The sequence below is a fragment of the Carassius auratus genome, chromosome 18, assembly GCF_003368295.1.
Source record: "Carassius auratus strain Wakin chromosome 18, ASM336829v1, whole genome shotgun sequence".
Lineage (NCBI taxonomy): Eukaryota > Metazoa > Chordata > Actinopteri > Cypriniformes > Cyprinidae > Carassius > Carassius auratus.
In genome coordinates this window covers 7,132,286-7,146,787 of record NC_039260.1, presented here as the reverse complement: position 1 = coordinate 7,146,787, position 14,502 = coordinate 7,132,286, and the positions used below count along the sequence as shown (strand labels likewise).

At 36.0% G+C, this 14,502-nt stretch overlaps 2 protein-coding genes and 1 pseudogene across 2 annotated transcripts; 1 reads left to right on the top strand and 2 right to left on the bottom strand.

The window, feature by feature from the left end:
- The first annotated feature begins 483 nt into the window (after positions 1-483).
- LOC113118005 (transcription termination factor 2, mitochondrial-like) lies at positions 484-1,961 on the top strand (annotated as a pseudogene).
- A 2,857-nt stretch (positions 1,962-4,818) lies between these two features.
- On the bottom strand, positions 4,819-8,475 carry LOC113118265 (dihydrofolate reductase-like). The gene is made up of 6 exons (XM_026287315.1): positions 8,220-8,475; positions 7,251-7,300; positions 6,683-6,788; positions 6,137-6,263; positions 5,928-6,043; positions 4,819-5,524 (listed from the first exon to the last, which is right to left on the bottom strand). The coding sequence occupies exons 1-6, from the start codon at positions 8,321-8,323 to the stop codon at positions 5,446-5,448; spliced, it is 582 nt and encodes a 193-aa protein (XP_026143100.1). The 5' UTR covers positions 8,324-8,475; the 3' UTR covers positions 4,819-5,445.
- Positions 8,476-10,423: 1,948 nt separating this feature from the next.
- On the bottom strand, positions 10,424-11,916 carry LOC113118004 (cryptochrome-1). The gene is given in 9 exon segments (XM_074559966.1): positions 10,424-10,536; positions 10,700-10,801; positions 10,934-10,996; positions 10,999-11,099; positions 11,218-11,278; positions 11,281-11,347; positions 11,431-11,650; positions 11,652-11,831; positions 11,873-11,916. Coding segments are annotated over 9 exon segments (951 nt in total).
- Positions 11,917-14,502: the final 2,586 nt, after the last annotated feature.

The following is a 14,502-nucleotide window of genomic DNA, read 5'->3' as shown; positions in this document are numbered from 1 at the left end:
GTTTGTGTTTTTTATTTTTTATTTTCAATCTCATGATAAATATGTAAAGAAACTGTCTAATCTGTTTGTACCTTTTTCTGTGCGTAGTTGCTCTTGTGTAATTTTGCCTTTTTCTCCAAAACTAATATCTAACAGTTAGTTACCATAAGTAAATTATCTTTGGTGTTGATGTAAAATAACATGGCTCTTCTGTGGAATTTTCATTTTGAGGATGTTAGCAATTATACAGCTACACGATTTCTGCTGACAATTCTTTATTCTATGTTAGTCTATGATAGTTTAGTTTTTGAGTGCACACTCTGTAGTGTTCACTCGTATGACTTGATGTGATATCAGCTTTGCATGAGTAAATGAGAATGAGGAAGTGTTTAGTTTACTTTGAGACTTTAAGTAGATTTTCTGATATGTTTCAGGTACGTTACTTGCGTGCAGTGCAAACAGTTACCCAACAGCCCCGCCCACAGACCTGTAGATTGTGCCAACATGTTGCGATTAGTCACGACATCCCTGTGTCTCTACTGCCAGCTGGCTCAAACAACTACTTTGTTTCTCACGAGGCCCCGCTCTGTGATCATTCAAGAAGAGAACCCGGTTGCCATAAACGCCCTGTATGACTTGTCCATAGACATCAGTGAAGTCCGGAAGCTGAGGGGTTGGGTGTTGCGCCAGAGTCCAGTGTACGTGAGCCAGATTGCCATGCTGCTAAGGAACATGGGGGCTAGTAGGCCAATTATCGCCCGTGTTTTGGAACTCCATCCTGGGGCCATCTTCTGCAAACCAGATCAAATGGTGTGCGAAGAAAAAGCTGTGGATGTCAGTATGCACCAGTCAGAAGGATCTAGTAGGAATCATAGAAAAATACCCCATCTCGTTTTTCACCTTGTCCTCCGATCACGACAACCTGAAAGCCAACATCGCCTATTTACAGACGTTACATCTCAACAAATGCATCATCAGCAAGCTCATGGCCAGCGCCCCTTAGAGCTTCAGCCGACCCATCGAGCAAAATGAGCAGATGATTCAAACCCTGCAGAAGACCTATTTGGACTTGGTCGGGAAGCAGGACAATATGAAGATCTGGTTGCAGAAACTGTTTACACAGAATCCCTACGTGCTTCTAAAGCTTCCAGACGCTTTACACGATAACTTGGCGTTCCTACACAACGTGGGCTTTACCAGAGATGAGCTCTTGCAGCTGCTCTCCAAACTGAAGGGATTTGTTACTGAGCTGAACCCTGAAAATCTACTCCTGGGAGACCCTGGGATGCACAGAAGAAGAGCTCAGGCAGATCGTACTTCAGTGTCAAGTCTTGTTATATTATTCTGTGCCTATACTAGCTCATCGCTTCAAATGCCTCCTTACTGCTGGAGTCAGTATGGAGCAGATTGTGGAGACTCCAACAGTGTAAGAACCGACAAAGCAGGTAGTTCAGTATCACTTTCAGAAACTGTACTCTTTTGGTTATTATGTGCATTCAGGTAGCCTGGAAGTCCTCAACGGCACCAAGAAGGACTTTGAGATGAGCTAAAGGGAAGTTGCGTCTTAGGCAAGAGAGGCCACTTTCTAATCCAGTAGCTCCACTTCGAACAGAAGATAAAGCACGGAAGCCTGTTTCCAACATAGAATTAAAATACAAATATAATAACTGCAACTTTTTAATGTCAATTCTGACTTTAGTTCTTGCAATTCTGAGTTTACATCTATACTAACTTTTAATTAACATCTCACAATTCTCACTTTTTCTTTCTTTTATTTTTCTCGGAGTTGCACATTTTTTTCTCGCAATTCAGAGTTTGAATCTCACAATTTTTGAGTTAAAGGAGTGATGAACTGCCCCTGTTTATATTTTGTACTGTTCTCTGAGGTCTACTTCTTAAGTTATCAAAAACATAATTTAGAAGCAATAGGCTATATTCTGTCCTATTTTTGACCGCCTCTTCAGAAAGCTCTGTTCGAATAGGCCTGTTGGATTGTAGACTCCGAGTGAAACACCCAATGCTATGATTGCCTTGCGTGTATTTGTGATATAGTCACCACAGCATCTTCTAAATTTCAATCATTCTGAAAATCCTACATCGAATTGTGCCTTGTTTGTAAATGAATCCATTGTAAAAATGAAGTGAACAAAAGACTGAGTTCTTACTGGAATGGTCTGGAAAAATAAAGTTCATCCACTCTTTCCTAATGTTGGGATCAAAAGGAAGCCCATGCAAGTACAATAACCTCATGTCAAAAGATCAAGGGAATTTTGGTTTCTCAGTTCATGACCAATTTAACCTCTTGCAATTCTCTCCTCTCTTGCAGTTTTTTTCCTCCAGATTCAGATTTTTCCTCTCAGAATTGCAAGTTTATAATATAATTCTGATTTATTTTATAACACTTATTATGACTCAATTCTCTCACAATTTTGAGTAAACATCTCACAGTTTGAACTTTCTTTTTCAGAACTCCATGTTTACATTACATATAATAATATTGAATTTATATTTCACAATTCTGAGTAAAAATTTTAATTGTACAATTAAAAGTTACCTTTTACTTTTAAAATTACTTTTATATTATTATTTTATGGCAGAAATGGGCTTCTATAATTAAAATTGTATGTGCTACATAAAAAGTATATTTATAGTAGTTTATTTGGTCTTTTTTCTGCTTGAATTCTTTTATTTTGATCATTAATTTGCTGAAAGGTATAAATTATTGAATGCTTTGTGTCTGTTGTGGAAGGTGATTCTTACCAAATACAACACTGTCAACTCATATTGTTTTCAAAGAAAATGTCTTATGTCATCTCTCTCTTTACTACATTGTAAATGTATTTCTTGTTGTTGTATCATCACATACTGACGTGTTGTGCCAACAAATTTATGTAGCTTTTGAAATTCCTCATCAAAGTCTTTAATAATGAGCAATATGAAATACCTCTCGGAGGTATGCATTATGCAGATAAATATTCAGATCAATGAATGTTTACCCAAGTGTTGCTGTCAGAATCTCATTTGCAAGCATTTCCCAATATTTTGCCCTCCGGACAGCATTTTGAGATAATTTTACGCTTTTAAATGATTAGACTAAAATCTTCACTGGTATCTATAATGAAGTTACATTACATACTGCCTTATGGCATCTGCTGTTTACGCACTTGACTTTATGATTTCTTTAAAGTTTAACTTTTTTATTGGGGTAGGTTTCATTAATATTTATTGCTGCTCTGATTTTTCTATATCTCTTTAATTATCGCCTCTGCCTTTCTCTTTGTTCTCCACTCTTTGTCCACTCCTCGTGTATGGCTCCAACCGGATGGCTGCTTTATCCTGCAAATGACATTTTGAGTTATACCCGAAGGTTATTAAGCGAGGATATTTTATTTGAAATGTGACAGTGGGTATTATAAGCAAATATTACACATTGATTTTATGGGGCATAACTCTGAAAATAGATGAAACATGCAATTAAAGTCTATAATTTCCTGCCCTGGACTTAGTACGGTGGTAAATATTCCATGTCTGAGGTCAAGTTGAAGCGCTCTGCTGTCCTCTGTGCGATCTTCTCTCAGATGATCTTCTAATCACAATGTGCTGTATGCAAACATGAGTTGGTTTTTATTGATGTCAATGTGGAAATTTTAAACATTAGACAAAACAGATTTAAAAACCATTTAGCAATACCACCAATTTGCATAATTTGATCAAAACATTAAAACAGTAGTATTGTGAAATATTATTTGTATTTAAAACATGTTTTCTTTCTTTTTAATTAATTTTAGCATTTTTCATGACCAGTTTTAAGTGTCACATGAACCTTCAGAAATTATTAAAATATGCTGATTTGGTGCTCAAACACACACACACACACGCACACATAATATTACTATCAATGTTGAAAACATTTGTGCTGCTTATTATTTTTATCATTTATTATTTTTTTTGGAGGATCTTGTGTGCAATCATGGGTGGGCTAAACTCATGTTCGGAAAGAACAGTAATAGACTTCCTAGCTGCCGGCTCCATCTAGTGGGGAAAGCCATTCACTATCACAATGTTCACTGAACATTTACTCAAATATATACAAAAAATAATATCCCATTAAATGTGGTCAATAGGTTCCTGCACACTAAATTAACTTTATTATAGCAGTATAGATTTAATTTCACAAAAAAGTGTATAGGATGATATCACAAATCTGCGAAGTTAAATACACTGCCAACAAAGCATGCATAACAAAAACTATAACTAAAGGCACTCCTACTGTGTCCCATCCCCCTGATCTGCTCTGATCGTGTCACCATGGTGACAGTGAGATGAGTAACAGTAGATCTGTTACTCATCTGTGGTCACAACCTGTTGCATGTGTACTTGTGAAAGAAGTGGTGCTCATCACGGTCAGCATGTCACAATGTCTGTGTCCATCTGCTGTTTCAGGTCATGTGTGGTGTTATTTGTTATGTAATAAAAAAGTTGCCATAAGGAAAATACTCTTCATATGGTTTATATCAAGAATTAGCTGCTTTGAAATACCGTACTTATGATTTGGATGATGATGAAGTAGCCTACCACCAGTTATATACGGTAGCCTTTGAGATAAAGTGTTCTTCTGTACAATATTGTTAGATTGCTGATAACTATTACAACCAATAAAATTATGTCAGGTTGTACCAGTGGGCCCTGTTTGAAATGGTTTCATTTGTATGTTCGTTCTATTTATTTATTTGTGCTATTAACACAAAGTTTAAATTTATAGGTGTCCAGGTACTGAAAACAAATAATTAAATGTCAAATAGCACTGCTTAGTCTTCACTGTAAACTGTCACGGTCAAACCAAACTGTATTCAGACACCCTCAGCATTTCTCACATTTTCACAGTTTATTTGCTTTAGTTTAGAAATTGGTAATAAAATATGACAAGAACTCAGTTAAACTGTGTCAGAACAAATTCATCTTGATACTGTTTGACTTGATAGAAAGGTATGAAATGGATTACAATCAACCTAAAATTCAGATAACTGATAGTATGACAATATTTACACAACTATCAATGTTGAAAAATTTCCAAGCATTAGCAATTAAAGAAAAAACATGTAAGCAAAATATATAAAACTGTTTTAGTGGTTTTTGATATTTTAATAAAAACAATCTTATACATTTTACCTTTAATGACACCAACAGCATATAGTAAATTAGGTGCGGTCACTTTAAGAAAACAAAAAACAAAAAAAGTGACGTGACATTCAGCCAAGTATGGCCCATACTCAGAATTCGTGCTCTGCATTTAACCCATACAAAGTGCGTGCACACACACACAGAGGCAAGAGGCAAGAGGCAAATTCGGTGTTCACGCGACACTGCATGCCCCCTTAGGGGCTCCATAGTTTCAGACTAAGTAAACATAAAACGATTCTAGTTTTCATCATTTTTTGACAGTCTTGTCTCCTCGTGGCTTCAGTTTTAAGATTCTTTCTTGAATACTTGAAATTGAAATTTAATACCATTTTCTTCATGAATTTCATCTGGTACTCCAGGAAAGCTTATATAAAGAAAATCAACAATTAATAAGACAAATTACAATGCATTTGATGCATAAAAGTCTTATCAGTAACACTTTACAATACGTTTCCACTTGTTAACATTAGTTAATTACATAAGTTAACACAAACTAAGATTAATAAATGCTTTTAATTTTTAATTCATTTCAACATTTTCTATATTACTAAAATCAAAAGTTCATTTAATTTAATTGGACCTGAGCTTAAATGAACTAACAATAAACAAACATTAACAAAGATTAATAAATAGGCCTACTGTAACAAATGTATTGCTCATTGTTATGTTAGATGATGCATTAACTAATGTTAACAAATAGGACCTTACTGTAAACTGTTACCTTATTATCTTTCTTACTCCAAAAATAAATGAGAGGATAATCCTACCCCTTTTGCTTTCTGAAAACATTGCGGTCAAATTTTGGGAAAAAGACATTGCAGTCAAAATCGGCCATGATGTCGGTGAGATAGATGAGATCACACCATGGATGCTCAAGACTTTCCTAAATAGCACAGTTGCAATGTAAATCAAATTACTATATTAATAAGCATATTATATATTATATTATACATGTTGCATAAATCAGGCTTCTCACCTTATATACCTTTGGACCTCCTAAAACCCAGATGGTCTCCACAATGTGACATAAAGGAGGCTCAGAAGCCAGGTCAATTACTGACCCGAAATCCTTACACAGATAGTGGGCACGTAGAGGCACTGCACTGAAGTAATACAGAATATGGTAAATAAATACATTCTTTTTTTTACATAATTTCTTCCTGTGATGGCAATTCCACCAGTCTTCAGTGTCAAATGATGCCTCATGAATCATTTTAATATGCTGATTTGCTTCTTAATGATTTATTATCAACGTTGAAAATTCTTGAGCTGCTTAATTTTTTTTCTTCTGGAATCTGTGATACATTAAAAAAATATATATTTGATGAATATAAAGTTTTAAAACATACAACATTTATTTGAAATATAAATCTTTTATAACATATAAATGTCAAAACTGTCACTTTTGAACAGTTTTATGCATCCTTGCTGAATAAAAGTATAGATTTCATAAAAAAAGTCTTACTGACCTTAAAATTTTGAATACACATGCATAAAAATGTTTATAAATGAATATGCTTACCTCAACTTCCTGCTCAATACCAAATTTAAGCAGTTGGCCAAAGGGAAGACTGTTTCAGGACAGGAGATCCAGGAGATTCGGCCCCATACAAGCAGATTCTTTTTTCCTGATGTGCACCAGAAAAAAAAAAAAAAATTATATATATATATATCATCGTAGTTTTTGGACTATAAGTCGCACCTGAGTATAAGTCGCATCAGTCCAAAAATACGTAATGATGAGGAAAAAATCATATAAGTCGCACTGGACTATAAATCGCATTTACTTAGAACCAAGAACCAAGAGAAAACATTGCCGTCTACAGCCGCGAGAGGGCGCTCTACACTGCTCAGTTACTTGGACTACAGAAGCACTGAGCAGCATAGAGCGCCCTCTCGCGGCTGTAGACGGTAATGTTTTCTATTGGTTCATTTCTCTCAGTTCATGTCAAATTAATTTTGATAAACAAGTCGCACCTGACTATAAGTTACAAGTTACACACATATATATTATAATTGTTATAATTTCGTCATACTTTTAAAATTACATATAGAAAATCAAACTACACACAAAATATAAAGCCACTTACCAGGCGCTGACACAGCTGTAATTGTATCCAAAAAGAACTGAAATTCTTTTCTGTAAACAACATGAGCAAATTAGACATACTGTATGGTGCGCCATTTGAAACACATTAATTCAGCTTTGATAACTACATAGTGTGAAAAATGCAATTTGAGCTGCATGACAAATATCTTTGATGTGTTTATAGCATATAAAAAAGCAGGGCTGTGAACCAAAATCAGAGTTGAAGCAAGGATATCCTCCATCATACTGCATGCACTGATCTTATTTAATACGGGTGAAAGGCTCATACAAACATAATATTCTATACCATAAAGATACAGAAATTCCCAGTAGCCTACGATCCCTGTGCTACCTGTCAGCACGTTTTTTTTTTTTTATCTATTAGGCCTATCTCAAATGAGGCAGCTCTGAGGGGCTCAAAGTTCTCTAATCTCTCTAATTCAAAAAACTGCTGACATTCAGTCATTCAGTTTGAGTTCTAAAGGTCAGTGACATGTTCCACGAATAGGACACAGATAGAGAGAGAGAAAGTTAAGAAAATTTTCAAATTGAAAAGGTAAGCTTAAAATAAAAACATTCAAACTTTTAAAATAAAAAGATCAAAATGTATGAGCAGTTATTTTAACTTTTTATAAACACGCACGAACGTTTTAATTTAATGAAATGCAATCTTACAATAACTTCTAACTTGTCTTTTAGGCAACCATGGATTTTAAGTTCAAGACCTCCGACATCGCACAGACAGACAAATCACCGATTTGATGTTTTTAGGCTGCTTTCCATTTTATGATCTTTTCTATAACATTGAATTTGTGCCTTGATGTCAATAAAAGATTAAATATTCGTCAAGTCGCGACGCTCATTAGATCAGTTTATTAATGATTCAAATTATTAATTCATATCTAACATAGCTTATAAAACAGCGATTCCAGCTGGATGAAATCACTAGACTGGATGATGCTTGTCTTACGGAAGACTCCAGGGAAGCTGTCCGTTCTTTCCTATGCCCATGTCACTGCAGGCCGCCGCGATGAGCCGGATTGGTTTACGCATCTCCTCCCTCCCGATGTTCATTAATTACGATTTTCGATAAGAGCAACTTATCTGGTTTATGTCACAAACTACAGCCATCTATTAGATTTAGGATGAGGTGTTGGCATCCTTCTCGAACTCAACCCGTTAGAATATGGAGCATTAAAACATCAGCATGGCTGACCATGTGACATCCAATGGGCGTGGCCTTCTGTAACCAATGGTGCCTACAGGTTAAAGAAGCAGATAAATAAAAAAAGTAACATTTGAAATACACGTTTATTAGCAACACACGGAGCGCTAAATTGTGTCGCATTGCATGTTAGATAAAAACAGAATCTGAAAATTAAGTTTTGTCACTACAGTAAAAAAATACTCAAATGTATTTAAATAAATATATCTTACAATCAATCTTTGTTCAAATCATACAAACATAATAATAGCTAATCTGATCGTGTTAAAACAGATTGCATGTGGTCTGTTAACAGCCAACACTATATAAATAAAAAATAATAAATAATAAATAATAAATAATAAAAATAAATAAAAATAATAAATAATAAAAACAAACAATACTTAAGAACAGGCTTTGAATTATCTCATAATCACTTCAACAGGTCTATCATGTTTTAATCATGATTTATAAAGATATTACAACATTCAAAAAAGGTGTTGTCTTTCATATAAAAACAGCAAGTCTGTAAATAAGAAAGAAAAAAAAGTTATTTACAATGGTTTGTAGACTGAATAACTTACAGTATACACTTATATACATATTAGGCTTTGTTTCCCTGTAAATGACTTGAAACTAATACACTGAAGAGCCACAGGTCTCAATCATAGTTACTCCATTATAATCATAGTTACTCCATTATAAAAATTCACAAACATAGAGCTTGGATGTAGACATCTTAAATGCTTTACGTCTTAGTTTACAGTTTCCTGGGCCACCAAACGTTTGACCTCAAAGCTAACTCAAGCTCTACAAGCAGAATGACCTTAAGGCAAAGTTAAGAATTGAGGAATAGATATGGCATGCAAAGACATTGTCCTTTGTGCTAGGGTTCAGGACAGGTCCAAACACTAGTCTGAGGAGGAGTGTGTGTAAATCCTTGCTTCCGAGACCGTTAGATACTGTCATGCCTTTTAATCTTCGATTCATTGTCTGAAGCTCTGTCTTCAGTATGTCATTTCAAAGTACCTATCCCTATCCCTCTCCCTGAACACAAAAACAGTGTGCAAGGCTATACGTTCTATTTTTTATTGTAACATTATTGTTGAAGTGGCATGAAAAACAAACACTACCGTTCAAAAGATTGGGTTAATTAATGCTTTTATTGAGCAGAGGACACATTATACTGATCAAAAGTTACAGTAAAGACATTTTTAATTTTACAAAAGATTTCTAATTCAAATATGATTATACATGGTAACTTTCTAGAAGTATCTGTCTAGAACATAAGGTAAACCCTTCTTTTTAATGCAAGATCAGATGTGTTTAAACTAGTCTGTCAAAGAAGTGTTGTTCAGTTAAATCAAAACATTTTAGGCCACACTGAAACATTAAACTGCTTTGTGGGTCAATACTAGCCTGGTAATACCAGACTCTGCTACTTCACTTTGCTTCGTAGACAGAGTCTGGAATGGCATAATAGAGAAGTGTTTTCTCTCTCGCTAGGGGGCGCTTGTCTGAAGTTTAAAATCATTGGTTACCCGTAAGCCAATCAGATACGTTTAGTTATGACGTATGTTATGCGCCTGTACAGCCGCATCGAAGCACAGACATCATGCATCGAACTCAAATCTATGATTGAACTTCCACTGTAAACCTGTTGTTAAACACTGTTCTTGTTCTGGCTTCAGTTTGAAAAAGAGTTGAATGTTCTCCATAACAGAGCGAATTGCATCCCGTGTCTCGTTTCCCATTTCCGCGGTCGTTTCGGTTTTCGATTTCTCTAACCTACAATGTAAAACTCGGCGATTAGCATCTACGTCACGGCTCTCAGCCCGCCCTCTGTTCGTTGATTGGCCCGGCTGTTTCCAGACTGGTGGCAAACAGAAAGCTCTGACGCTGTATCAGACTGAGTACAGAAGCGAAATGAAATTGAGCAGAAGTAGGAAGTCTGACGTAGTCAGGCTAGGTCAATACAGCTTGAGTTCAGAATCTGTTAAGAGTCTTCTAAATTGGTTTGGACAGAACTCACCTCTCTGTGACTGTTTTTGAGCTTGTCCAACCATACCACTACCCGAGTAACCTAGATTAGAAAGAAAAACATCTTATGAAAGCAGCCTAAGGCCTGTTTCATAGTTTGTCAGCAGATCACGTGACACTGGAAATGGTGAGAACTCTAGTTGAAAACTTGCTGGTAATAGGTGCACTGGTAAAATCTAAATATAAATATTTTAACACAAGTATACATGCAATGTGAGTGCTCTCCTGTGTGTTGTCTCCTGAGGAAGGACCAGCTCCATTACCATCTCTATTGTTGGTTGTATTGGATGGAACAGTTGCAAGGAGCCCTGAAAAGCATTATGAGAAAACCCATTAAACCCAAAGATCGTACAGCAAAACACCTGCATCTAATTGAACAAATCAATAAATGATAGAAATAAATAAAAGTTCAACTAGATTTTCAAATGCATTTTTCTTACCAAGGCCCCGGTAGCAGGACAGCTGCTGGTAAATCTGCTTCAATCGCTCAATGTTTATTCTCGCACTCCAATTATGCACTTTGCAATCTTCTGAACATTTTCTGGGGCATTCCAAGAGTCATAGATGAATTTGGCAGAGAAGCCCCTCAATATCGGCAAATAGGGTCTGTAATAATAATAATGATAAATCAGCTTTCTAAGACATTAGTCCCAAAACTGAACCAAACTGGTCAATTATAGGAAACCGAATATTAGTGAATGCAAGTAAGGGTCAAGATTGGTACCTTATATAGTCTCCATTAGGGTCAGTATGTCGACCAAAGCCAACCGGACAGTAACAGTGAATGAGCTGCATGAAAGCCAGCTTCCAGCATTGACGCTCCAGTCTGCATCAAGCAGCATCTCCTCAAACACCTTCAAAAAACAAAACAAACAGTGTCAGTATAGATCCTAATGCAACCACAACAGATCTTTACTGAAATCCAGTATTGCAGTACCTTCATGCCCTCTTCCCAGCTGATCCACAGGTCTCCATGTGTGAGAAAGCAAGCAACAGCATGCCTGGCCAGATGGTGGATCCACCCCTCCTGCCTCAACTGGGTCATTATGGCATCAATCCACGGGAAACCAGGCCGGCCCTCTGCCCACTTTGCCAGAGCTTCGGGGTTCCTGTCCCATGGGATCTGCACGCAGATGGGATTGAACTCCATTTTGTGGGTTGTTAGTGGCTGCGGTGTAGAAGAACTCACGCCAGAGCAGCTGACCGTAGAGGGACATTGGTGGGACACTGTTTTTCTTGACCTGTGATTGAAAAGACAAGAGAATAACATTTATTTTATGATCAGTTATCAATATGATGAACAGTACCTTAAATGTCAGAGTAAGACAGTGCTGTTCTCTTTACCTTTCTGTAGAGATCTGTGAGTTTAGCAGCCAAACCGGAGGTAAGGGCTGACGCCTGTGGGGCTGGCCAGTAGGGCCATGACTTAAGCAATTATTTTCTTATTTTATGCAATTAGAATTTTTCATTTAAGGTGATAAGAAATTGTATTGTTTTCATATTTGTATGCTTCATTATATTACAAAAAGCAAAATGAAAAAATATAAAGAAATAATTAAATGCAATAAATGATCATACTATTCATATTATTATAATAACTTCATTTATTTTCAGATTTTTGTATTAAACTATATATACAATATTTATCAGCATAGTTTATTAAAAAAATTGAAAATACCGTAATTCCTCAAATAAAAGCCGGGGCCTTTATTTACCTGAACTGCAGAAGGTAACAGGCTTTTATTTGAAGCAGGCTTTTATGACAGAGATCATAACATTAGCACAGAATCAGTTCAGAATCAGTAACCAAAAGAATCAGTTCGGTTCAGACGCTCTGTGTGTCAGTCTGCTTCACGGCGAATCATGCATGCGCAGTATCATCAGCTCCTCGGTTCTCAAATCAGACGCGTCCGACAGAAACGGTTCTCGGTTCAGTGTACTGGTGATCAAAAATGTATATCATGCAATCGCACAATTTTTTGAGTATTACAATATGTAGTATTTTAAATACCATTTCTCAGCAAAGAGTTAACTATCAAGCATGATGGGCAGCAGCTTCCTACAGGACTGCTGGCAGCTACGTGGGAGTCATATGGGCATATGGCAATGATTACAGATACACTCACTTGTCCAGATCATAAAGTGTGTGGGAGATCCTGACGAAGACTTCCACCCCTGCCTCAGTGGCCAGCTTCTTAATGGCTGCATCACGATCTTTCCCTAGGCTTGGAGTCGTACTCAAATGACAGTCGAGTGACTTTCCACTCCTAGGGAGAAAAAAATTAAAATAAAAAGAGATGGAGAGTCAAATAAGGGGCAGACACAGAACAGCATGTAATGTCAGAGAGTTTACACAAAACTGTTGAGCAGCGTTTTGTTCATTAACCTTGAAAAGGCTTGAAAAGGCTGTTGTCCAAGTCCTCAAACATTGCAGCAAAAACCTATAATTAAAAGAATAATTAACCAAATTTTTATAAATTATCTACAGTAAGATAGTTTTAGATAGACATAGTTGTTCATTTTAATCTCTTGCAGGAAATGGAGAGATTTTTGTGACTTGTCCAGCAGAGGGCACTAACAGATAAATGGTATGGAAAAACACGTTGGTTATACTCTGCATTACATGGGTTGGAACACATACTATTTCTTAATATATATATATATGAAACCAGATTATATTCTAAGAAATGTTTGTGGTAGCCACTGATTTCCATAGTACAGAAAAAATAAATATATTAATTAATACAAAATACTGTACAATTCGATGGCTAACGGCAATGATTTGGTCTCCAGCATTATTAATAATATAATCTTTTTGTGAAGAATGAAACTCAAACTCATTGTCCACAACAACATTCAAAGGCATCAAACCCAAAATGTATTTTCAAAACTTTATTTAATTTATGGGAACTCCTGAATCATGTACATAAAAGAAAAGTACACATTTGAGTTTGTTAGAAAAACATTAAGCAGCCATTTTCAACATTGATAACAATAAAATTGTTAAATGAGCAGAAAAACAGCATACTAGAATGATTTCTGAAGGATTGTGAGACTGCATGACTGGAGTAATGACTGCTGGAAATTAGGCTTTGCTAATGGTTAATGGAAAAATTCCATAAAAAATGTGTAATTATATACAGTATACACAAAAAGTTTCAACAAATATTAAAGAGCAAAACTGTTTTCATTTTTCATGACACTGAAGACAGAAGTAATAGCTGTTGAATATTCACAAAAATAAATCACATTTAAAAATATAATCAAATAGAAACGTTATTGTAAGTTAAAAAAACGATTTTACAATATTACTATGTTTACTGTATTATGGTGTAGGCTAGATTTTATTATTAATTATTTATAGTGTCAGATTAAATAGTCCCATATTTATCATTTAAAATAAAATTGTGCTTCTGCATAGACACAATAAGTATTTTTTGGCATTTTAGTCATTTCATATTCAGTTTCTGAGCTGACTTTCACTGTAAAGACTTCCTGTCGAGCTGTACTGTACAAATAGGCTGTGCAAACATAACCAAGATATCAGTCGGGGTGTATTTGTCACAAAGACCTAATACAAAAGAACAAATTTATTGGAGGTCAATTCAGGGGACAAATTATACATGATGTGACCTCTCAAAAGAAGCCTTTGCGTGGGTTGTAATTTCAGTTACTGTTTAGCAACCATTAAGAGAAGAGGTGGCATACCGTAGGCGAGAGGCTGTTTGAAGGAGGTGGACAAGTAGGTCAGTGCTGAAAGGGGAATGAGGTAATAGCATTTACTAACACACTGACCTACTTCCTCACATCCTGCACCGACGGGGAGAGGAGAGGTGGACGAGCTGTATGTTACATCACCACTCTGCTTTGAGGGTGACTGCTCAAGCATCTCACAAGGATATCCCACCACATAGTACACTCTTATAAAGTGTATAAGTGTCTGCTGTTAGCCCCCCAGCACTAACAGCAGGCAAAAAGAATGGCAGTTACTTTGTATTTACTCTTTTGG

Excerpts from the sequence above, each read along its gene's own strand:
- LOC113118265 (XM_026287315.1), bottom strand. The coding sequence starts at position 8,323 with ATGAACATCGGGAGGGAGGAGATGCGTAAACCAATCCGGCTCATCGCG. Across the intron at positions 7,301-8,219 it reads CAGCTTCCCTGGAGTCTTCC|AAAAGAATTTCAGTTCTTTT; the intron begins GTAAGACAAGCA and ends TGTTGTTTACAG. Across the intron at positions 5,525-5,927 it reads GTTTTCAGAAAGCAAAAGGG|CTTTCCTGGAGTACCAGATG; the intron begins GTAGGATTATCC and ends TCTTTATATAAG.